This window comes from Pinus tabuliformis, chromosome 2_1 (assembly GCF_031772625.1).
Source record: "Pinus tabuliformis cultivar Carrire ecotype Pingquan chromosome 2_1, CPIR1, whole genome shotgun sequence".
Taxonomy (NCBI): Eukaryota; Viridiplantae; Streptophyta; class Pinopsida; order Pinales; family Pinaceae; genus Pinus; species Pinus tabuliformis.
Window position 1 is genome coordinate 935,224,215 of NC_142299.1, and position 25,807 is coordinate 935,250,021.

Here is a 25,807-nt window from a genome sequence, read left to right on the forward strand (position 1 = left end):
CTTATTATTATCATCAAGCTTCAGCTTTATAAAAAACATTTCCATCACAGATAGCCCCTGCAAGTTTGCAGTTCTCATCAATTGCAACATCTTTGTCTTGTCCCTTGTCCTGGTTTAGATCCTGTTGATCCTTCGAAGCACAAGTCAGATGAAGATTGTAGTCACAATATTTGCAATAATAGGACCATGCAATGACACATTCGTTGCAACCATCACATCTAAATGCACTTCTCTATGTCAATACAAGGGCGTGTTCATGCTAGTTGTACCTCATCTCCTTCGGTGATTTCTCAGCCAACTCTTTTGCTTCATTTTCCATTTTATTCTTCAACTCTTCAAGATAAGAATCAGTGAAGGGATAAGCCTTGGCTCCAAAGGTGTAAAATGCACTTCTGGCATTATCTATCACATTTTTTCCATCTAGACCTACCACAACCAAGGATGGGATGCCTCTAACACGGAAAAGCCGCAAGAGATCCTTCTTAGTTTTATCTCCAAATGGAAGAGCCAACCATGTCATGATTTTGTAGTAATATTTCAAAGCATCTTGATCCTTGAGTTCATTGTATACCTTTACAAGATCTGGAGTGAAAGGTCGACAAGGGGGGGACCAACGAGCAGAGAAATACATAGAAATTGTCTTGCCCACAAGCTCAACTACAGGGACCTGTTACAAGAATCAAAACATTTATATGATCAAAATCACCCACGAGAGTATTGAGTTGCACTTCACTCTGTCTACCTGTGATCTGTTATTGAATGCTATTTTTACTGTGCTAATTTCAATTATAGATTCGTAAACAAATGCTAGTCCATTGCTTCACGTGCATAGGTTTCCTTAGGTTGTTTGTGAATGTAAACAGGTAAATTTGATCAAGTTTACTGTAACCCTGACGGTCTCGTAATGGAGGACACATGTCGTGGCTTAGTCGACGGTTAGTGAAATATTTGCGCATTTTCATGACCTGGAATTTTATCAAAAGTGGACACATGTCAACATTAATTGTCGGGTTATGGTCTTTAATTTGCGTAGTTTTCAAACGGTTGGCTCGACAGTTACGCGGAGACGAGGTCACATGCAACGTTTTGGAGCCAAACGGTTAAGTTTTGTCGCACTATCTGCCGGTTTGATAATGTTAGTCGTAACATGTTATGGATTTCACATGGGAGGGCTCACCTTGCTAACCGCCAACCATAACTTTAATACATTTAAAATATATGTAGAGAGCTACATAGGTTAAGACACAATGGGTAGCGGAGATGGTTAAGTCCTTGCCCTGTACAGAGGAGGTTGCGGGGTCAAAACTCGACGCCTCCATAAAAATTTTGATGTGCTCCATAACCCGATCTTTGGGGAGGGACACATGGCGGCCTCCAGGCTTTCCACTTGTCCCCTCCTCATTGGTCAATTCTTCATCCAATAAAAATGAGCCACGTCACCACACTTGACAACGAACCAAAACCTGACACTTGGCGAGCTCTGACTAGATGTTGACCACTGTTGACCTTGCACAGTCACCTGCCACATCAGTAGTACGGACTTCTAACTATGCAATTTTTTTTAAATTTCTCCTGTTTGGCAAAGCGGAAAAAACTCAATAACTTCCTCATATGAACTCGGTTTTCAGTGAAACAATTTTCATTAGGATCGTTTCACCGATATGGACACGGTCATTAAGGTTTCGAGCCATTCTAAGAACTTTGATTTTTGAGCTAAATATTGAGCGCTTGATCATTCCTCCCCAGTGGAGGCCTTTTAGACCCCAAAAGATATTATCATTTTTTTATTAGGTGAGGGTACAACTCTGTCACCTTTTTGATCTGCAACCATTTGGCTTTAGAAGGCTTTTGTCCCTTGAGTCCCACTCTAAGGTATTCGACATTCCCTCTCTTTAAAGTTTTGGTTCTTTTGTCAAGTATGAGATCTTGTTGTAGCTCATCAAGAGATTCTGGCGAGAAATCATCTATTGATGGTAGTTGAACATGCTCTCCTTGATCATCAATTAAAGTAGGCTCAATCAATCTCAAATTCTCAACATTAACAACAGAGTATATTTGCATATAAGGAGGCAAATTAAGCTTAAATGCATCCTTACCAATATTTTCCAGAATTTTAAAAGGACCATAAAGGATTGGATTAATATTTTTACCTTCCCATTGGATTATCTCTTTGCTAATATATAACCAAAATTCGTTGAAAACTTGGAATTTATGATCGACACAGTGTTTTTCATGCCTTGTCTTCTAGCTTCTTTGACTCGTTTCCAGCTGTTCCTGCACTGTGTGATGTATCAAATGAATTTTATTTATGAAATTCCTTGCCTTATCGATGTCACTGTGACCATCGATGGCAACATATTTCTCAAATATGAAGTCCAATGGAGATCTTGGCAAGTACCCAAAACATGCCTCAAATGGCGATGTGTTTGTGGAAGAATGCTTTGCCCTGTTGTATGCATGTTTTATGTAATGAAACTATTCATCCCACAACTTGGGATGTTTGTTGCAATAACCTCCAAGAATATGAATGAATGTTCTATTGATCACCTCAGTTTGTCCATTTGTTTGTAGATGAAAGGATGTACTCTTCTTTAACTTTGTGTCCACCATGTCCCACAAGTTTGACCAAAAATTCCCAACAAATCGAGAATCTTGATCACTTACAATGGAAGTAAGAAGATCAAAATGAACCCAAATGTTTTGGAAGAAAAGATAAGCTGTTTGTTCAGCTGTAATTTTCTTTTTACATGGTGTTAGAATACACATTTTACTGAACCTATCTACAACTACATACAAGTAATCATGACCTTTCCTTGACAATGGAAGACCTCTTACAAAATCTATTGAGATACTTTTCGATGGACATGAAGGTACTAAAAGTGGAGTGTAAAATCCTAGTTTCCTATTGCTAGGCTTACTAGTTGCACACAAAGAACATCCGCTAATAAAACAAGATACATTATCAAACACGCATGGGCAATAACAATACATTTGGAGATTCACTACTATCTTGCCTACACCAAAGTGTCCAACAATCGATGAAGTGTGCGCCTCCCTTATGATATTGTTTCTCTCTCCCTGTGGAATACAAAACTTTCTCAAGTGATACAACAAACTATTATGTACATGGTAATCCAACTCTTTAATTTGGTTTCCTTGACTCAAGCTTGCATACACATCTCGAAAGTCATTATCATATGCATATTGCTCAATGTAACTTTCATACAAAACATAATTATGCTTGAGTACAATGGATGAATTTACAATAGGCCTTGAAAGCATATCAGCTACCTTATTGTAGATTCCGTTTTTGTACTTGATAACCAAATGAAACTGTTGTAAAAAACCCATCCATCTGAAGTGTCGTGACTACTGCAACTTTGACTGTGACTGTAAGTAATACAATGGTTGATGGTCGGTATGGATAATGGTCTCCTTTCCCATCAAGTAGTGTTTCCATTTTTTGAAACATTGTACCAATTTGTAAAGTTATTTGTCATAAGTGGGATAGATAGTTACAACTCCATTAAAAAGTTCAGAATGAAATGAAATGGGCTTACCATGCTACATAAGAACTTCTCCCATGGCGTAATCACTAGCATCCGTTTGAATCTCAAATGGATGTCTACGATCCGAAAGAGCCAATACCAGTGCTGAGCTGATCTTTTGCTTCAAAGCATCAAATGATTTTTGTTGTACATATCCCCAATGGAAGACTTTCTTTACACTAGTCAATGCATGTAACATAGCTGCAATGGAAGAAAAATTAGCAATAAATTTCCTCCAATATTGTGCTGCCCCTAAAAAGCTTCTTACCTCTGTAATTGTATTGGGATTGGGCCAATACAGAATGAACTCAACCTTCGAGGGGTTTTCAACTCACCTCCTCCAACAATGTGTCCCAAAAACACTAAATAAGTCCTGCCAAATTCACACTTTGACATCTTTAAAAACAATTGTTCTTTTCTCAAGACATCAAGTACTTTGTTTACATGCATGACATGTTCATCTCTGGATTTGTTGAATATGATAATATCATCTAAATAAAAAAGTCATTCATCATTCATAACTCTCATGAAAGTAGTTGGAGCATTTGTAAGACTGAAAGGCATAACAAGCCACTCAAACAATCCTTGTTTTGTTTTAAATGCGGCTTTCCAAATGTCCTCTTTAGCTATTCTAACTTCATGATAACCACTTAATAAGTCTAACTTAGTGAAATAATTTTCATACCTCAACTGATCAAGCAAAATCATCAATTATTGGGAGCGGATAACGATTCTTTAACGTGATTTTGTTCAATGCACGAAAATCCACACATATGCACCAATTCCAATCCTTCTTTTGCACCAAGAAAATGGGTGAACCACATGGCGAAGTAGATGGGCGTATGATACCTTTGTTCAACAATTCTTGAATTTTCTTCTTGATTTCCATGCTCTCCATAATTGACATGAGATACATGCCAATGTTTGGAAGTGGAACATCCTGTTGCAACTGTATCTCATGCTGAATTCCCCTCTTGGGAGGTAACCCCTTTGGTTCCTGAAACATCTCTCCATGCTTTCTTACCACATCAAACAAATCAGATTTCAATTTTTCATCACAATATTCAAAATACTCAAAATATTCATAATCAATATCATTCTTTTTCTTGATCAAGAGAAGCACAAAATTTTTACTTTCATTTATTAGTCTCTTCATCTGCCCTGCATTAACTAAAGAAATGTTCAAATTTTTACAATGGGCTCTCATAATGTACTCCACCCCATTCTTGAGAAATAAGTATTTGTTCTCATAGCGATAAAATACTGCTTTCATATCATACAAATAAGGACTGCCCAAAATTATTCCTGATATGTCAAGTGGAACTACATCTAACTCAACTTCATCAATGAACTTTTTAGTAATGGAAAACTTGAATAAATGCTTCCTTTTAACCTGTAAATTTGCATTATTGACTATATAACCTAATGGATATGGCTTATGATGAGGTACAGTTTCAAGGTTAAGATTTTTTACCAAGTCTTCTGAAATTAAGTTTGACTGTGACCCACTATCAAATAATTCATCAATCTTTGTATGATTTGAAATTACCCTTACATGAAACAACTCTATTCTTGATTCTTCATTTGGAGTGTTTTTCTGACTATGTAAGGAACTAGTGCTTGTAACAACTTATTTTCCTTTTGTGGCCATGGATGAAATCTTGGTCTCATCACCAGAATATGATCCAAGGTCATGTTGTGTGGTAGCAGTCGTCTTTTGTTTTCCCTTATTTTTTTGTTTCTTGGGCCTAAGTTTGGGATGCAATTTCCAACAATGGGCTTCATCATGCCTTGCTTTGGAACAATGTTGGCATATGGTTTTCTCCCCTTCTTTCTTCACACCCGCATTCTTCTTTGCCTTCCCTTTTCCTCCTTCTCTTTCTCCTTACCCTTGAATGGCTTATTCTTACTACCCTCTTCCTAAATGTTCTTTCCTCTTGCTTCAAGGTGCTTGGCTTGCACACATACCTCATTCAAATTGCTTGGATTGAACATAAGGATAATATGTTTCAAATAGGAATGTAAACCCCAATATATTTCAACAGTGTATCTTGGCTAGCATTTTTCTCCAAAAGACACATGGGCATGTCTTATATTTTTCAAGTTGAATTTAATACACTATCAGTCCATTAAAACCACTCAATTGATCCATGGCTGATATTTAAAATAACTAATTCCTCAAGAAATATCCCTCCTCAAGGAATGAAATTTGTGTCCCTTTCTCTCATCCATTTTAATTCATGGTTACATAATTACAAAGGAATGTCACAAGGGAAATTAACCCATAGAGGATGTCACAGGTGGGGTGGAACATGGTTCACCTGACTTTATTTCTTGTATTTCATGGTTATAATAGATAGATGTTTATTTCTCCATTATTGGTATTTCTTACATGAATGATTTAATGATATTAAATAATTATTGTTGTTGTTATATTATTTTATTTATGATCATTGTGTTGGTTATGATAGAAAAATATGGAGCAATAGGTTTGAATTCACTTAGCTGTTGAATTTAAATGATTGGGATTCATGGGAAATGCATGATAATTGTGGGTAATTTCTTTCCTTATTTGTTACTTACATCCCTTCCCTATTAATTTCATGCTTTCCCTGTTAACTGCATGATGCATTTTCTCCAATTTCCTCTATATGCTAGAGTGGTTTCATGGTGTTTAATGATGGAAGTACAAAATGTGACTTATGGGGTAAATAGGCCATCTTGGGATTTTTTCTATAAAATTTATTTTGTGATGTTTTAGAGGTTGAAAATTGGATCATATTGGGGGGAAATACTACTGGTAATATGGTTCAATATTTAGATCTTGGTTAGCTATATTTCAAAATATATGATATAAGGAAGTCATACTTTGTGGATGCTTCTTCGAATAGGTCATCTTAGGATTTTTGCTATAAATTTTATTTTTGGAGGTTCCAGAGGATAAAACTTGGACCATAGTGAGGAGAAATCCCACTCATCATCTAGTTAACATTTTAGATCTTAGTTTGCTACATTTTCAAATTTACACTCTAAGAAAGTCAAGCTTTTTGAATGCTCCTAAAATAAGGTTAGTTTGGCATTTTCACTATCACTTTTCTTCTGCATAGTTCCATAGGTTGAAATTTCGACCATACTTAGGGGAAATACCAAAGAAATTATGGTAGATATTTCAAATATTGTTTCATTATATTTTTGGAGATATGCTTTGAGGAAGTTAGGTCTCCTTAATTATCTTGAAATCAAACCTTAGAATAGGTAAGCTTGCCATTCTTGCCACAACTTTATCTTTGAGAGGTTCCAGACTATGAAACTTGGAGAATAGAGAGAAAATATCTCAATATACCTATGATATAAATTTCTGAATTGTATCCTCTATAATTTATGATATATACTTTTTGAAAGATTAGGGTTTGAGAGAAATAAATTGTGCACACAAAATGTTTGATGAAATGCCCCAACAAAATGTGGTTTTCTGGGTGGTTATTAGACAATGTGTGGGAACTATTTGATAAAATTATTTATATAAAATTAGATGCCAAACATTCCTAATGAAGTATTATGGGGTTGGGAGTTTTACAAAGTGGTATCAAAACTTATTGTTAATATCATGAAGAAGAAGAAAATTGATACCCTGTATCCTTAATCAAGCATTAAGGCACTCAGTATGTTACAATGTGGTATTAGAGCATGGTTCAACACTGGACTAGGATGGGATCGAGAATAGATGAAATAAAAAATATGATAATATATTACAAGTGGTATCAGAGCTAAAGTAAAACATTGAACATGAATGAGATTGAGTATAGGAAAGAATATAAGTTTTAAATTAATATTTATGCATGCATTTGTGCTTATGTGAAATTATTTTGTTGTATATATGAATAGACTAATGTTACTTGAAGATTGACTTTAGTTTTATGTAGCAAGATAAACCTGCAAGCTGATATAGGTCTACGAAAAAATGAAGTAAAGGTAATAAACATGTTTAATTGTTAGGATTTTGATGGTACTAATAGTTGTGTGTTATTTTAGCATATAAGAAGACTTTCTAGTAGTGAAAATAAAGAGAAGGATGTCTAGAAAGAGAGGAGAGAAGAGGAAATATCTCTTGAACTTATTGAGAAAATGAGGAGTTTGAAATAATACCTTGAGAGTTGCAAAGAAGATAATGAAATACCCATTAGATAACAAGAAATGAAAAAAAAGATAAACACTATATTACTACAAAATGTATCATTCATGCAAGAGTTGTTGCAACATGAACCATCCATTGGAGATATAGATGGGTGTCATAATGAAAAGATCAGGGAATTCCATGAAATAAGAATAGGAGAACTCGCATTATATTACTATGCTAATTAGTTCATAACACATTCCGAATATATTCTAATTCTCAAAGATGAAGAGATGAAAATACAATATCTTCTCAATGGATTACGAGGACCATTTCAGATAAGATAAATTATGTGGAGCACAAGAAAATTGATGACATCATTCAAAAGGAAACACATTATTATAAGAATTTAAATTGAGTTAAAACCCCATAAGGTTTGTTAGAAGAAAATGGAATTGAAATGTTGGGGTTGAGGAGGATAATACATGCTTCATGAATTCCCTCACCAACCAAAACAAAAGGATATCCCATTTAAACTCTAAATGCATGGGCTAGAAACTAGCAATACAGAAGGAAGTAAACCAAAGAAGAAGAATTTGAAATGTTGGGGATGCAAAAATTAACATTCACTTCATTACTTCCCTTATAAGAAACATAAGGGAAGGGGAATATCTAAAGTCCAAGAGGCTACCTCAATGGAAAAATCATACATAAGTGTATTAGAGGTTGGTACAACAATGGGAAATTAGCAGGAAGAATCCCTAGGAGTTACAATAGAGCTTGCTAGGAGTTGGCTAGTGCCTATAGAAATTAAGAATGTTGAGCTGGTTTCATAACAATCACCCACCTTTGGTGGTGAGGTAAAGAGAAATGAGAGAGCATCCCCAAAATGTCTCTAATATCATTAAGAGCTCAATGAAAGGTACATTCTAGTATTATAGGATTTAATAACTAATTATGCATAGCTAAGATAATCTATATGCATAGGAATGCAAGTGGGAGGGTTCCTCCTAAGCTATTTAGAAAAAAATTGGGATTTTATGGTTTCTATAGACCTTAGGAAATACTCTAATTAAAATTGGTGCATATGACAGTATGTTAAGTTCCCTTTTTGCAAAAAATGTAGAGGGAATATTTTTAATGGGTAAATTCAAGTTGTACACTGAATTACAAAACACCATAAGAATGAGAAGGTTTTCTTTGATGCAAATATCTAAATATATTGAAATACTGAAAACAAAATTTATTAAGATTGAATTGGTTGTTGAATTTAGATGTTATAGCTCATTCACAAATTAATTGAACAATAATGTGGATTGTATGAATGACATGGAATATGTGCAAGTATGGGACATGCTTGAGAATATGTACATGTTTGGGTGCAAGATTGAAGGCATTGTTGGAATGCATGAATTGGATACATATTCTAAGTTCACCTTTTGAATATTCGTTGAAATTTGTATGTAAGTAGATGAAATGATAGAGTTGTGACTAACATGTGAGATTGAAATTATTTTATGGGTTGTTGAGTTTTGAAAAATCAATTATGTTAAGGTAATCACATGAGAATGGACCTTATGGAAATACTATTGAGGGGGAATAATTATGAATGATGGATACAATGATCAAATGTGCATTAATAAAATCACAGATGGAGTCAGCTGGGCTCCTTGTGAATATTTCAGCTGAGAATGCATGTTGATGGTAGACAAGTTAAGTAAGGAAAACAATGAGTGAAGATAAAGATGTAAAGGAATTGGATAAGAATTCTTTTTAGCTGAATTTGATATCTTGCATGTATTGTGTGGATGCCCAAGAAGGGGTATGATTAAGGAAGAAAATTTTCAACACATAAAGATTTAGTCAAATCTTAGTAATATGTGCATGCATTTAATTTCCATGTTTAACATAAATTGAATGAATGAATAATACACTCATGCGATAAAATATGTTTGGTAATGTATTGAGAGATTACATGAAAATGTGGGAGATATGAAGTAAATATGGGGATTGAATTTTTTTCATGAGTCCATGAATATTGGCCCAGTATTTTCTAAGCTTAAGACAAGTGATTCCATCATATAATGTTGAATTTGTTGATAAGGAACATGTAGTTAAAGGATTTGTTTTTTCTAGTTAATGTGAGAATTGTATGAACTGTTGATATATGAAAGAAAGTTTTTCATTAATACCTAGTGGGTTATGACAAAGGAAAAAAGCCTTCAGTGTGCAAATATTACTAGAATCCATGTGATGCATCCATGAATTACTATGATATGTTTTGGTTATTACACTCATATTATGAATAGTGATGGTACATATGCTTGGTGCATTGAGTGCATGCATGCTTGTATGGAACAATCAATAACATGATTGAATGTCATGAAAGTAAATAACTTTTAATACTCTTAAGGAATTGTTGAGTAGTTAAATGAGTGACATGAGTCCCTCATCCTAAAAAACAAAGGGGAAACAAATTACTCGTGAATTTAGAGATATGTATCTCAATGGAGAAAGTGGTTATGTAACTCTCAATTTCGACCCTTTGGATCATTGGAATAAATGGTTGATTGCATTATGAAATGATTAGAATGATTGTGATCCAAATATATAATGAAATGATAGTTTCATTTCAATCTCAGTTGAAAGTTATACAAGTATAGTGATAGAAGTATCATGTGTGTAATAATTTTGAGTTCACTTAAGGGGATGTTGTAAATTTTATAATGAAAATATCTTATGTGTTAACACTTACAGCGTTTAGCTGATTGAAAGTTAAGATTTCTAGTAGAGTGTTGGAATGGGTTGTGAGATAGAAACCACTATGAAAGATAAAAATATCACCACTTGCAAAGGAGTGACATTGGGAATTTTTTTTTTTTTAGTATATATCATGGGAACTGAATTTTTTATCATGTTAAATGATGAAGTAAAGATCCCAAGAAAAATTCCATTATGGTGACAATGCAGCCTTGTGACATAGTCTGATTAATTCATTGGTGGAAGCCATAAAGGAAACCTTGACTATGAGACTCCATAAAAAATGTAGTGTAATTTATATTAGAGCATGCTAGAAGAGAACTTGGTTATAAGAATCTAACAATCTCTTCAATAATCCCATACAATAAATCCCCAGGATATGTAGATCACTCAAGCATGGGGGTTTCCTGGGCCTGGAAGGGTGAGAAATTGATGGGAGAAGAAAATTTGCAGACACTCATTAGGATACAAGTACAAGAGGGCATTTCCAATGCAAACAGTGAGTTGAACTTTTTACTTGTGGAGGAAAAGGAGGAAAAGAATAACCATATAGATGAGTATTTGTTTAAAACCTTACTTGTTAGAAATTAAAATTATTTTGGGGGAAAATCCAAGTTTCCCATAGAAAGATTATTGCAGGTTGAGAAAGAAAATGAATTATAACATGTTTGTGATGTTGATCTTTTGGTATAGGTACTAAATGGAAAATTGTTGGAAATAAGCAAGTTGATATGAAACAGTAAAGAGGCATTGTGTTCCTAAGACTATAAGCATTAGCATAATGGTTTTCACATATAATATTAATGATTTTAGTCTACAATATTGAACACTAGCAATATATTTTATTGCAGGAATAGTTGGTCTTATACAAGGAATCCATATAAGGTCCATAGATAGCCAATCGAAACATAACATATACCGTGATAAAAGGAGAATGATATAAGAGAACCAAATTTTTGATGCGGAAAAGGAAATGATGAGTACCATTGTTGTAGTGAAAGACAACACCTAGGCTAGTGATACTACAACTAAAGAAGGTTCAAGATTAATGAGAACACCGAGGACAATGTTCCTTTAAGGGGGAGCGGATTGTGACACCTCCTTTTCATTTCCCCAAAATTTGTGATGTGAGTACATACTTGTAATAATGAGTTTCCAACATTTATATTATGTACTCAACTTTATTATGTAATGTACGAGTTATATTTTATTAATAGAAATTCTAGAGCTAAAGAAAGGGAGTAGCTAATACATTATGATGCCTTGGGGAGGGGAAAAAAATTAACTAGGGATGAGAATAGTAATGGGGGGTGGGAGAAATTTAGCCTTGCTTGAATAAATATTATTTTTCCTTGATGTTATGGTTGGTATTCCCAATAACCTTCTAGAAAAAGATTGGGAGGATTAAAGATAACCAATCAAGGGTTTCTTGGTTCATATTTTCTCCTTAGCCTTTCTCTCATACTCTCTAACTCATAAATTTGATTTGGAAAGAGAAATGGTGGAAAAAACCATATAGGTTCAAATCTGCTAATTGTTTAAGGGATGGATGTGAGTGACAGCCTATGTGATTGAAATAGAGTCTTCCCTGTGTGTGAAGTAGAGTGTCCTTAATTTTTTGTGTTAAATATGGTTTGAAAACTATGTGCTAAGTCCATGAGTTTAGTTTTCGCTCAATGAATCAAGATCTAGCACAAGGGTGGCCAGCTTTGAGAAAAATTGCAGCACTATTGAGACTAAGGTTGTGTGGAATGTAGCTCACCCTAATTTAGTTCTAGTATTTTCTGGTAATAATAGATATATGCTTATTGGTGGGCTCCAGTATTGTAGCAATAATGCTACAACTCCTGGAGCTTCCTATCTCTAATTTTATCAACCCGGTAGTTCGTACAAACTTGGAAGCGACGGTGCTGTATGCACAAGTACTAGCTCTTGTCGCAGCTGTCACTTGGTCAGCTGGCACAAGTTCGCTAGGGCTCAAGCCAACTTCTATATGCTCACAGAAGAAGCTTTATGAATGATGGACGAAAGCTAACTCAAAGGAGACTAGTCTAATTGCAGAAAGAAACTGAAAGTCAATAAAGCATGAAAACCCTAGTAAACCCTAATTTGACTAGCTAGACCCTTACAATGCAAAACTGTGAATGAAAGTACTACCAATAATGCCATTACTTGCAGTGAACTGAAATACATGCATCTAAGCTACTTGTATCTGAAAAGACATGTTTTTGTATTTTTTCATTAAGTGGTTGGATTTATTGTGATGATGCTTTTGATTAGGGTTTGGTTGTGCAGGAGCGGTTTGAATGGAGGGAAAGCATGGGCAAGGTCAGGATGGCTAGGGGAGGTCCCAGAGGGTCTCTAGCATCAGTCCACAGAAGTCTACCACGTTCGGATGCTCAGCAACCGAGTTTGCAGGCTTCTACAGGAAGTCTGCAGGGGATCCTATAGGAAACTCAGGGATTTCTACAGGAAGTCTGTGCAATTCTACAGGATGTGCTGTAAGTGGAAGTTTGGTGATGGTGAAGGGATGGAATGGTTTTGGGTGGATAGGTGAGGTGGAGATGGAACTTTTGATGGCTCAGGGATAGAGAAATAGGATGGGGAAAGAGTGCACAAAGTTGGTTGGTGGATGGAAGGCTAGAACAATGAAAGGTCAAGAAAATGAAGCTACGTGGGCAATGCAAGAGTTGGAAGGTAAACGAGCTGAACAGAGGTCAAGGATGTGGCTTTAGGCGTGGTCAAGACGAAGAAGAAGGAAATGGAATGATGTGGAGCAGTGTAAATAAAACAAATTGCTTATGACTGTCACCAAGAACGAGAATTCATTAACCTATGCTTCCTGTGCTACGAACTCAATGAACAGCAATGTAAATCGTGAAGAGAAGATGTGCATGAAGTTGTGATGAAGGAGTATGGTTCAAGATTGAAGTGCATGGAAAGATCTATAATGAAAACGACTGTGTTGCAGCTTGCATAAAGGTAAAAGGCTGCATTTTTTGGTGGTTGGTTCAGACTGCACCCCAATCCCTAACAGAGATGGCAGTGAGGTCCTTTCAACCTTTTCTGGAGCTCCAATGAATTACAACTCTCCTATTCTGATCTAAGCAACTGAAAGCAAAATTAACCATAAGCTAATCCTACTTAATCCTATTAAAGAAATCAAATCAGCAAACTGTGTTCTTGAAATGCATATCAAAACAAGTAAACAAAGTGCTGGAAAGAAAGGTAAATAACACTACAAAGAAGAGGAGGTCTATGGCTCTCAGGTTGGGCCCTAACCTGAGAGCTATAGCTCCCTTAAAAACTCAGAATTGAATCAAAAGCTGCTTGTCTTTATTGAATAATCATGAGTCTAACATCATGCCAAAACTGGCTTACAAAAAGACTAATTGGCTAACCAAATTGACTAACTAGCTAATCCCAAAAATGACTAACTACTAGCTACGAAAATGACTACCAACTAGCTCCCCAAAATGACTAACTGAAATGAAGTCTTAAGCCCTCTTATTTATACAATTTGAGGACCCAACAATCCTCCTAAAATTTAGGGACTTGGCTGCCCAAGACTTGTAGTTAACAGCAGTCCAACTTGACTTGCTTGGCTGCCCTTGTGCTCATTGATTTGGTGGCCTTTGAACTCCGAGCTGATGGTGGAGAATTTGAGGTAAGGGCCCATAAATGAGGGGGACACCTTCCTACAAATCCTCTAGCTTTTTCTCCCACGAATTTGGCTGCCAAGTGCTCATTAAGACCTTCAATTTTGTCTCCAAGTTGACCAAAAAGGCTACACAAAGCACCCATTAGACTTGTTGGCATAATGACTAACCAAATTCACTCTATTAACATAAAAATAATCAAAAGCATGCAATAAACCAATCAGAATGGTGGATTAAGTCAACTTAGGAGGTTGGATGAGCGCAAATAATTGTCCATTTTTGGGGCTCATCATCACCCCCCTACTGAAAGTGTTGCTCATCCTCTGAGCAACCAATCTCTCTCCTTATCTTTGATGGCCCTGGTGGCTTCCTTGGCTAGCATCTCGGCCGATTTCTCCTTTGGCTTCCCTCTTTTCAAACTGTCCTGTAGAAACTGTTCGCTGGCTTCCTGTAGAAACAGTCCTCTGTTTTCCTGTAGAAACAGTCCTTTGTCTTCCTGTAGAACAGTCTGCTAACTGTTCTATGTCTTCCTGTAGAAACAGTCTCTGTCTTCCTGTAGAAACAGACAACACCACTGTATCCCGCTTGGTTTTGGGCGATTCTCCTTTCAGCTGGGCGGCGGCAGCCTTCATCTTCTCCTCCTTCCTGCTCTTCTTTCTCACTGCCTGCTGCTTGTAACTCTGAGCTAGTGTGATTTGATGATTTGATTCCATTAATTAGGATCATAGCGCAACATAAAATTGGAGCAATATGCCTGGTTGACCTCCATGGCCAAGCTAGGAATGTTTCCAAAGCAGAAGATCAACATAATGCTATATGAATCACCTGCCATAATGTGGCAGCTTTCATGGATGCCTAAAGAACCCATGGGAATATGGAGCTAGGGAAACATGCAGCAGAATGCGTTTTTATTTGGACTCGTTGTATCCAGCAACTTATGTGCTGCTATAAAACATTTATGCTGCAGCTGGCAAGTAGACTTATGTAACAAAGGTAAGAAATATGAGGAATTACAATGGGTGAACAAGGAATCTGGATGGACTTGGATTGTGCTAAAGATCAAGAGGCGTGCATTTATCATAGCAGATATATAACACCGAGAACCCAAGATAATCTATGCAGCGTTGGGGAGGTTAACTGGACAGGTGAAGGTGGCCAGCTATAATCATGAGTCCTCACACAAATTTTCTTCTGCATGATGTGGACGAACAGAATAACCATCATGCCATATCAATTGGAAGCTAATTATTGCTACTGATTTGACCACATTTCAAATAGATTCATCACAAACCTTCATCTATGTGAGACTGGAGATTTGCTTATTTGTAAACAGAAAGGTATCTTGACCTTAAAGACCTAATTGCAGTGAGGATTTGATGAAGCCAAAACTTGTAACAATTTTGCTTTTGCTGCAGAGGATGACATAAATTGCACAAGTTAACAACCACTCTACGAAATCAAGCCTTCACACCCATGTATAGGTTCACCATGCATTGCTGACTTCTAAGTTTTCTGCATGCATTGCTAACTTCTAAGTTTTCAGCTAGCATCTCCTGAAGCAGCATAGAGGCTATTTGCTGCGTCCTCATAGCCATTCCAATCTTCTTCTACCAGAATCCTAGGAATATATTGATCCACATGCAAGACTTCAAGAGCTTCATTTTCAATTTGAAATCAGTGGCTTACAGTCTTAGCTAAACGTGACACACCATACTTCTGAACTCGTACAACGGGCATCTCCATGCCTTCTGGACTGGTTGGCCATCTTAGAAGAGCTGTGAAAGCACCTGATTGGTCTTCTGACAGTGGTTGATGAAGAAACTTAGGCTTCTCTGCTCTGGAAGTCTCTGCTGCACTTTCCTGTAGAAGACTTCACCCGTTTCTTGTAGAACGTGATTCTGCCTTTGGGTGAGCCCGATGCATTAGAGAAATTCGAAAATGAGTAGGAAACTCAGCGGAGGATGATAGATTAAGCCGATTGTGGAAGCAGAGGATGTATTCTTTGAGTGAACATGATGCAAGTGCAAGTTGACTAACGGTCTTTTAATTTAAGCCGAGCGCTCAGACTTCTGCGTGATTTTTGGTTGAGTGAGGTGGCCAAGACGTGTGCTGGCCCATGCAACTGTTGTCTCCACTATAGTGTAATTATGAACTGTAGTCCCCTTCTATTTGTTAATCAACTGATGCCCTTGTTCACTGGAGTTCAACACATCTACTATCGCCGGTACTTTTCAACTTCCACGTGAATCTCATCCACGCATGCTACGTGGTTTTTTCAGCAGTGCTAGAGAACTGGATGTCGGGTTAAACTTATTCCATTCGTGGCTTAATTCCACCATCCCATCAATTCATGCAGTTTTCAAATTAAATCTATGCAATAGAAGAATGAGATCAGTCACATACCTCGAAGTTGAATGGCTGTCGTGAGCTGTTGTGGGTTGTCATTGCTGCATGCATTTGATTTTATGGTTGCATGATGGCTTGGTTGCTGATTCATGGCTGGTTTCCTTGTGCAGGTGTCCTCTGGCCAGATGCATGCAACAAGAGTTCATTTCCACGTTCAGATCTGCACCCTCAAACTGCTGCCATTGAATTTTCACAGGACCAAAACTTGTTTTCGCCATTTCTCCCAAATGGTGAAGCGGATTGATCTGAAACTCGGTGAGCATGTTCCTATCATCATTATGCATCTCCCATAGCAAAATCGTGATCAATGGATGCACGTATTTCGAGAAAAATGGAAAATGGCTGAAGATTTCAGAGCTCGATTTCTTGGAAACCGTGCATCGGAATCGGCTGAAACTGCTTGGGTAGGTTACTATCACCCATGTGCATCTCCCCATGAAACAGGTTTTAAAACGGATGCACGGATATGGAGAAAATGCAAAAATGGCTGATGGTGATGGAGGCTGATTTCTTGGAAACCGTGCATCGGAATTGCATGAAACTGCTCAGGCATGTTGTCATCAACCTTGTACAATTCCCCATAAAACAGTTTGTCAAATGGATGCATGGTTTTCAAGTTATGGCAAAAACAAATTTTGCTCTATGGATTTTTGCTTCAAGGCACTTTGCATGTGTTTGCATGGTATGACAAAATGAATTTTGGCTGTGATGCAGGTATGGAGATGATGGAGGAGGAGTTGGAAGATTGCATGAGGACTTCTGAACCCTTGAGGAAGCTACCATGTTCGCCAAACCACTTTTTGAAATGCATGCCTAGTTTCCCACAATTTCTACAGGAAGTTCCTGTAGAAGCACAATGAGAAGCACAAGGAGGTGGAAAAAATGATGGATGAAGGCAAGGGATGGACACACAAGTGCTTGTAGGCCTAATCAACAGATTCCCACCATTAGATTCACTTTTGAAATTGGATTTGGCTCGTCCAAAGGTTCTACAGGATGTTTCCTGTAGAAATACAGAGCTTCCTGTAGAAGGCAAGAAAATTCCTTTGACCTTGATTTGAGTGCTCCTCCTGTCATGAAACGTCCTTCTTGCAACCTGCAATGTCACTGCTGCAACATGAAATTATTCAATGGAGATTAGCTTTATTTTTCTTTTTCTTTTTTCTCTTTTTTTTTTTTTTGAAAAACAACTAGGGCGCCCCATGGAGGTTTTCACCCTAATTGCCTGCCTTGGGCGCCTCCAAGGGAGGTTTTCACCCAAAGATCTTATTCTCTTTTCTCTTTTTTTTCCAACCCATTGACCGCCTCATGGAGGTTTTCAATCAATGAGCCAATCTAAGGCGCCTCCAAGGAGGTTTTCACCTTAGATTTTTATTTTTATTTTTTCATTTTTTCTTTTTCTTTTTCTCTTTTTTTTTCTTTTTCTTTTTTCTACCCTACCCTACTTGAAAAACAAAATCGTTCTCAAGTATAAGAAAACTTCCAATGGAGCCATGTGCACATCGAGATTAGAGAAAAAATGATGTAAAGGCTCGGAATGCATGCTTTGACAACTATCCAACTTTCAGAGACAACATGATCTGACTTTGAAAGTACAAAACATAGCTGAGGAAGAGAGTACTGCTGCAACTTAGTGACCTTCTGAAACCATATCTCAATATAGCTTTGATATCCTTGGTTCTTTTGCTGATCTGGATCATTCTTCATGTCACCTTCTATCATGACCTTCTGATCTTCCTCTTTTTGTTTATCTTTCTCTTGAATACATGGAAGATTTGATGGTAACCATGAGGAAACTCTCTCGGTCTTTGATTCTGATCTATTCTCTTCATCAAGTGCAGCCCATGGTTCTTTGATCTCCTCTTTTGAATCTTCTTTTGCTGGATGTGATCCTTCAATGCTTTCAAGATGATCTCTTTTTTGCAATGCTTTTCCTGAGCTATGGTGAAGATCATTGAGCTCAAGAGGAGTTGTTTGGACATGTTGTGCCTCAGATTTGCAATTGTGTTGAGCTGCTCCAATGGGTGGGTTTGGAAATGGTATGGGTAGTTGAGTGGAGGTGTGAAATTGAGATGGAGATGGATGGCATTGTGGTTGGGTAGGCATTTGGGGTTGCCTTGGTGGAGGAGGAGGCGATGGTTGTGGATGAGCAAGTGGTGGAGGAAAATGAGCGGGATGAGAGTTGTACTGGGGCCTCCACTCCTGATAAGGTGCATTCCACTGAGGTTGTGGCTGAGCATAAGAGTGAAATGAATGAGCAACCGGTTGGGCATAATATGGATCTGGGAAGGAACAAGGAGGAGGTGTGAACCAAGAAGGATGAGCAGGTGGTCCCCAAGAAGGCATGAAAGTGGCTTGATAGGGGTCATAATAGGTCTCGGATGTCCCTTGCAGTTCCCACTGATGAGATCTAGGTCTATGCGGCCAACTTTGGTTCATGTAATAGAGTGATTCAGTGGCTCCCTTGGCTCTTTGATATGTAGCTTTGATTCTGGGCAAGGAAGGGCACTGATCTGTAGGATGGTATTCTTCACAGATGAAACACACTTCTAGAGGGTGCATTGGACATTCGTTCCTAGGATGCTTTCTAGTGCACCTAGGACAAAAAATGGCCAAAGCCCTCTTGGCTTCTTCTTGCTTCTTTTGGATCCGCAAGGTATCCAGTTGCATGGCAAGAAACTGCCTCATATCACTCTTGAAATCTTCAATCTGATTTGCAAATTCATCTTTGGACAAGGGACTGCTCCCAACATTTCTGCTTGTAGCCATTTGCTTCAGAGTAATGTTTCTTCTTCTTCTCCCCTAGAGGTTCTTCAGATATGTCTTGATGTCCACCCAGGGGTTCTTTCATCACAGCCATCGAAGAAGAACGTTGGTTGTGTGAAGCAGTGGGGGTGTTGTGCAATCATTTTTCTAACTTATCTCTACTCCTACAAGACATGAAATGAAATCTTTTTGGTTGATTTTTTCCTTTTTTCTACTTCTACATGCAAAACTCAAATAGATTGAACTGCAACTAACTATCTTGAAAATGCGGAATTGAAATGAAAGCAGGAAAGGACTAATCTATTTTGCTCAAATGAAATTGCAGGAATGAAATGCTAGGCTATGCTTGCGGAATTGAAATGCTAATCTACGCTTGCAGAATTGAAATGCTAATCTACGCTTGCAGAATTGAAATGCTAATCTACGCTTGCAGAATTGAAATTGCGGATTGAAATGCTAATCTATGAAAGTGGGAAATGCTAATCTATGAAAGCGGGAAATACTAATCTACTTTTGCAGAATGGAAATGAAGTAAACTACTCAGCAGAAGGCAAGAGTAAGGAAATAGAAGAATAGCAACAATCACCAATACTCTGCCGCTTCCCCGGCAACGGCGCCAAAAAGATGGTGGGCTCCAGTATTGTAGCAATAATACTACAACTCCTGGAGCTTCCTATCTCTAATTTTATCAACCCGGTAGTTCGTACAAACTTGGAAGCGACGGTGCTGTATGCACAAGTACTAGCTCTTGTCGCAGCTGTCACTTGGTCAGCTGGCACAAGTCCGCTAGGGCTCAAGTCAACTTCTATATGCTCATAGAAGAAGCTTTATGAATGATGGACGAAAGCTAACTCAAAGGAGACTAGTCTAATTGCAGAAAGAAACTGAAAGCCAATAAAGCATGAAAACCCTAGTAAACCCTAATTTGACTAGCTAGACCCTTACAATGCAAAACTGTGAATGAAACTACTACCAATAATGTCATTACTTGTAGTGAACTGAAATACATGCATCTAAGCTACTTGTATCTGAAAAGACACGTTTTTGTATTTTTTCATTAAGTGGTTGGATTTATTGTGATGATGCTTTTGATTAGGGTTTGGTTGTGCAGGAGCGGTTTGAATGGAGGGAAAGCATGGGCAAGGTCAGGATGGCTAGGGGAGGTCCCAAAGGGTCTCTAGCATCAGTCCACAGAAGTCTACCACGTTCGGATGTTCAGCAACCGAGTTTGCAGGCTTCTACAGGAAGTCTGTGCAATTCTACAGGATGTGCTGTAAGTGGAAGTTTGGTGATGGTGAAGGGATGGAATGGTTTTGGGTGGATAGGTGAGGTGGAGATGGAACTTGTGATGGCTCAGGGATAGAGAAATAGGATGGGGAAAGAGTGCACAAAGTTGGTTGGTGGATGGAAGGCTAGAACAATGAAAGGTCAAGAAAATGAAGCTACGTGGGCAATGCAAGAGTTGGAAGGTAAACGAGCTGAACAGAGGTCAAGGATGTGGCTTTAGGCATGGTCAAGACGAAGAAGAAGGAAATGGAATGATGTGGAGCAGTGTAAATAAAACAAATTGCTTATGACTGTCACCAAGAACGAGAATTCATTAACCTATGCTTCCTGTGCTACGAACTCAATGAACATCAATGTAAATCGTGAAGAGAAGATGTGCATGAAGTTGTGATGAAGGAGTATGGTTCAAGATTGAAGTGCATGGAAAGATCTAGAATGAAAACGACTGTGTTGCAGCTTGCATAAAGGTAAAAGGCTGCATTTTTTGGTGGTTGGTTCAGACTGCACCCCAATCCCTAACAGAGATGGCAGTGAGGTCCTTTCAACCTTTTCTGGAGCTCCAATGAATTACAACTCTCCTATTCTGATCTAAGCAACTGAAAGCAAAATTAACCATAAGCTAATCCTACTTAATCCTATTAAAGAAATCAAATCAGCAAACTGTGTTCTTGAAATGCATATCAAAACAAGTAAACAAAGTGCTGGAAAGAAAGGTAAATAACACTACAAAGAAGAGGAGGTCTATGGCTCTCAGGTTGGGCCCTAACCTGAGAGATATAGCTCCCTTAAAAACTCAGAATTGAATCAAAAGCTGCCTGTCTTTATTGAATAATCATGAGTCTAACATCATGCCAAAACTGGCTTACAAAAAGACTAATTGGCTAACCAAATTGACTAACTAGCTAATCCCAAAAATGACTAACTACTAGCTACGAAAATGACTACCAACTAGCTCCCCAAAATGACTAACTGAAATGAGGTCTTAAGCCCTCTTATTTATACAATTTGAGGACCCAACAGTCCTCCGAAAATTTAGGGACTTGGCTGCCCAAGACTTGTAGTTAACAGCAGTCCAACTTGACTTGCTTGGCTGCCCTTGTGCTCATTGATTTGGTGGCCTTTGAACTCCGAGCTGATGGTGGAGAATTCGAGGTAAGGGCCCATAAATGAGGGGGACACCTTCCTACAAATCCTCTAGCTTTTTCTCCCACGAATTTGGCTGCCAAGTGCTCATTAAGACCTTCAATTTTGTCTCCAAGTTGACCAAAAAGGCTACACAAAGCACCCATTAGACTTGTTGGCATAATGACTAACCAAATTCACTCTATTAACATAAAAATAATCAAAAACATGCAATAAACCAATGAGAATGGTGGATTAAGTCAACTTAGGAGGTTGGATGAGCCCAAATAATTGTCCATTTTTGGGGCTCATCACTTATTTTTTAGCTATCGATATTTCTTGCATGAATGATTTAGTGATATGAACAAATTATTCTTGTTGTTATATTTTTTTATATATGATCATTGTGTTGGTTATCAACCTAGATCCATCTTAACCCCAGATCTATCAAGCATCACGATAGATCAAATCTCTCAAGGTTCAAACCTTTTTCTTGGTGCAAAATGTTGGACATCGGATAAACCAACGTTCCTCGTGTGTTTCACAACATGGACTAACTGCCTCTTATGGATCCTTATCTCCGGTGATGTGATTGTTGATTAACACCTGTGGGTTTTGGTCTAACAACAATCATGATTCCAAACAAGTCGTATGAGAGTGTATGTCACGAGTTTGATACACTCCTGGATCACGTTGGGGGGGGGGAGATTGTTGGATGTTGGATAAACCAATGTTCCCTGTGTTTTTCGTGACATGCACTAACTGCCTCTTGTGGATCCTTACCTCTGGTGATGTGATTGTTGACTAACACCTACGAGTTTTGGTCTAATAGAAATCATGATTCCCAACACAAAACTTGAGGAAAGGTTTATGACTAGAGAAATTTAATCCCTTTCAATGCTTGATAGATCTAGGGTTAAGATGGATCTAGGTTGGTTTTACAATATTAAAATAAAAAAATATGTTTATAGGATTATGTTAATATATAACATAAGCATATAATACCATATATAACATAATATACTATATCACTTAATGTGACATAATATTGATATGACCCTTTTGTTTGCTACTACAGTTAGAGACAACTAAGAGAAAATTATTAGGACCCTTACAAGATCATCTTTTTTTGTTGCAGGGGTGCCTTTTTTTGTGGTTCTAATTTAACTCCATGCCTCATGAAACTAGGCATTGTAAATTCAACCCATGTAACCCTATGGTAGAGTTGAAGCCCGAAATAGTGGAATGGGAATGTTTCTTGTTTTTCTATCCTATGTGGCTTTAGCTAACTCAAGTTTTGTGCTTGTTAATGGAGTTGATAATGATATTGGTGACCCACTGCATAAATCAACTATATTGTAAAATAGGTTTCTTGTATTTCATGTTTTTAGCCTTATTTCCTCTATATTTTCTTTCATGAACATTCACATCCATAGTTTAGCTCTTTTTCTGTTAGTTAGTTTTTTTCTCATTTATCTTCAATGTTATCTTATGTGGTTTGAGCCAGCATGTGTGCACTAAAAAATGAAAAATTTCATGACCATTTTCCTTCTTTATTCACAAATAAAAGGAAAAAACACATTTGGAAAGGATGACAAACCCGAATTGATGTTCCAAAAATTAAGTTCCAAAAATGTTCAAAACATATTTAGGATTTTAAATTTGGCAAAGAATAAAACATGCAAGGAAAATATGAAGGTAGTTGTCATGCTAGACACAACACTCATTCATATTTATTTTATAGCAAGTAGAAAATATACCAACAATATTTATTGTAATTATTATCAATTGTGTTTCTTAATTACTAGTTTACGTATTTAAATTTATTTTAACTTTGTGCATCAAATGCATGGTTGATAATGAATTTTCCAATAATTTCATTGTTTATGGTTTCTTATTTCTTGTTAAACTGACTTGCATAATTTCATGTAACTGCCTCACGCCACATTTACCCAAATTCACAAGCTCCCCGTGGTAAACAGGAGACGAGTGTCACTACGACATGACCTGACCTCCATGTTCCAGTTATGGAAGTGGGTTCGACAAACCAAAAACTTATTGATACCCCTCAAGAGCACTATATCACCTAGAAGTTAGTCCACAACCTCTAATGACTAGATCCTAAGCTGGAACTACCTTTTCACAGGCCTAAACACCAACTGTGTGCACAACACAATATGCATGCGGTTATGGGCCTCCAACCGCAGGCATAATCTTGCTTTGTTAGGAAAAATACTGGAGGGGGGGGTGAGTCAGTATTTTTAATTCACTTTTTCTTCCAATTTGACATTCATAATTTAGTATGTTATTGTTATTCATGCAACCCACGTGTGTACGCGACTTTAGTGAATGAAAATCGTGTATGTTCAAATTACTTAATTTTTCATAACTTCAATTAGATGTTTAACTTAATAATTACATTATTAGTTCATAAGCCATCTAGTATGCAGTAAATACTAGATAAATCTCAGCACAATAGATCAACACATGTGAACACCGAGATTTTAGGTGGAAACCTAATGTGGGAGAAAACCACCGCTACTTTCACCTTTGTCTTCTTTCTTATTATATAAAGAAAATTTTCATTACATCTTGTATTGGAACAAAATCTTACCAGCAAGAAGGAACCCACCTGCAGGAGGCTAAACCTCCACTCGTTCTCCAGCACATACTAGAAAGGAGCTACAACCCCCTAATTGCATTTACCGACTCCTATTGGAAGGGAGATCCTAGCCCCTCACTGAAGGTTGCAACCCTCATCACTTTGTGGACCATGTTTCATAATATTTCACACTATATCCACATTTCAATCAATCATTAAAAGATGCATACCACCTTTCATCAAATTTTTATACTGGACCCACACCAACAATAAGCCCAAACCAGAATGCTAAATCAAAAAATTTGAATCATTAAAGTATTGTTAATCAATGGAATCACTGGAACATCAAGCCACTGACTAATAAAGAAAACCGATCACATAACTAAATCTCAAACAATGCAACCAAATAAAAACAATTCAACATCAACCATTCAACCATTCTTTTATTAATCACACTATTAGATACCAGACAATCATCATAGAAACAATGTGCAGTCATTGCAAACCTTGATCAATATTAACTTCATAATGTATACGTAACTTTTCTAAAGTATACCTGCATATATACGTGCTTCCTATGCATATCACTTACATACAGATCCCAATTCTCTGAATCCTGAAATATTTTTAAACTGAAACACTATATCAAAAGCTGAATCATTGAAATATTGAGTCAGAACAACAAAAACATTGCCAAACATTGATCATCATGATCAATACATCATTGACATATAGCAACAAATAGAACATACATCATCAATTGTCAACAACAATTCAAACCCTAATCAATTTCAACTTAGAATGTATATGTGACTGTGTTTAACAAGATCTATTTAGATACATGCAATAAGCATAAAATTCATGTATATCTTTCAACATACTGAATACCGAAACCCAAATCAGGTAATAATTTAAAAAAATTATTTCATAATATATATGTGATCACTCTGAGGCATAGCGGCGTATGTATGCGAGTACATAGACCCAAAATTGCATACATATCTTTAAATTACTGAAACAAAACTTAGCTACAAATCACCTATCAAACCTAGATCTTTACGAACATACTGCCAAAGGTTATAGATCTTAGTAGATATATATTCATGATCATAATTATAGCATAATCACAAATATTGCATTTTTAGCCATTCAAACAAGCAAATTAATCAAGTATATATTCAATACAACTTCAGATCTTTCAAATCTGAACCTTTCCTTGCAGCCTGGTGCACGACTATTCCAAATCTGATCACACATGAATGATTCATTACATTGCACACCTAACTCCTTGATCTCCATCTCCTTATAAATATTTTTCCTTTGCCAATACCATAGTAAAATCCCTTGGTAAAGTTGTTAGTATTCGTTGATAAGATCAAATAAACATTGTCGACACAATACTATGGGAAGTTACCATGGTAAAGACCCTTGGTATGTACTTTTCCATGGTTCATATTATGTACGCGAATCTTTTTCACATACTTGTGTATGCACATGACTCTTCTTCACAGGAACTACATATACTTCTCAAAATTCACATTTT

At 37.1% G+C, this 25,807-nt stretch overlaps 1 protein-coding gene across 1 annotated transcript; it reads right to left on the minus strand.

Moving 5' to 3' along the window:
* Nucleotides 1-259: 259 nt before the first annotated feature.
* LOC149203718 (putative nucleoredoxin 1-2) lies at nucleotides 260-15,824 on the minus strand. Its single transcript, XM_089401955.1, has 2 exons — nucleotides 15,768-15,824; nucleotides 260-667 (listed from the first exon to the last, which is right to left on the minus strand). The coding sequence occupies exons 1-2, from the start codon at nucleotides 15,822-15,824 to the stop codon at nucleotides 260-262; spliced, it is 465 nt and encodes a 154-aa protein (XP_089258081.1).
* Nucleotides 15,825-25,807: the final 9,983 nt, after the last annotated feature.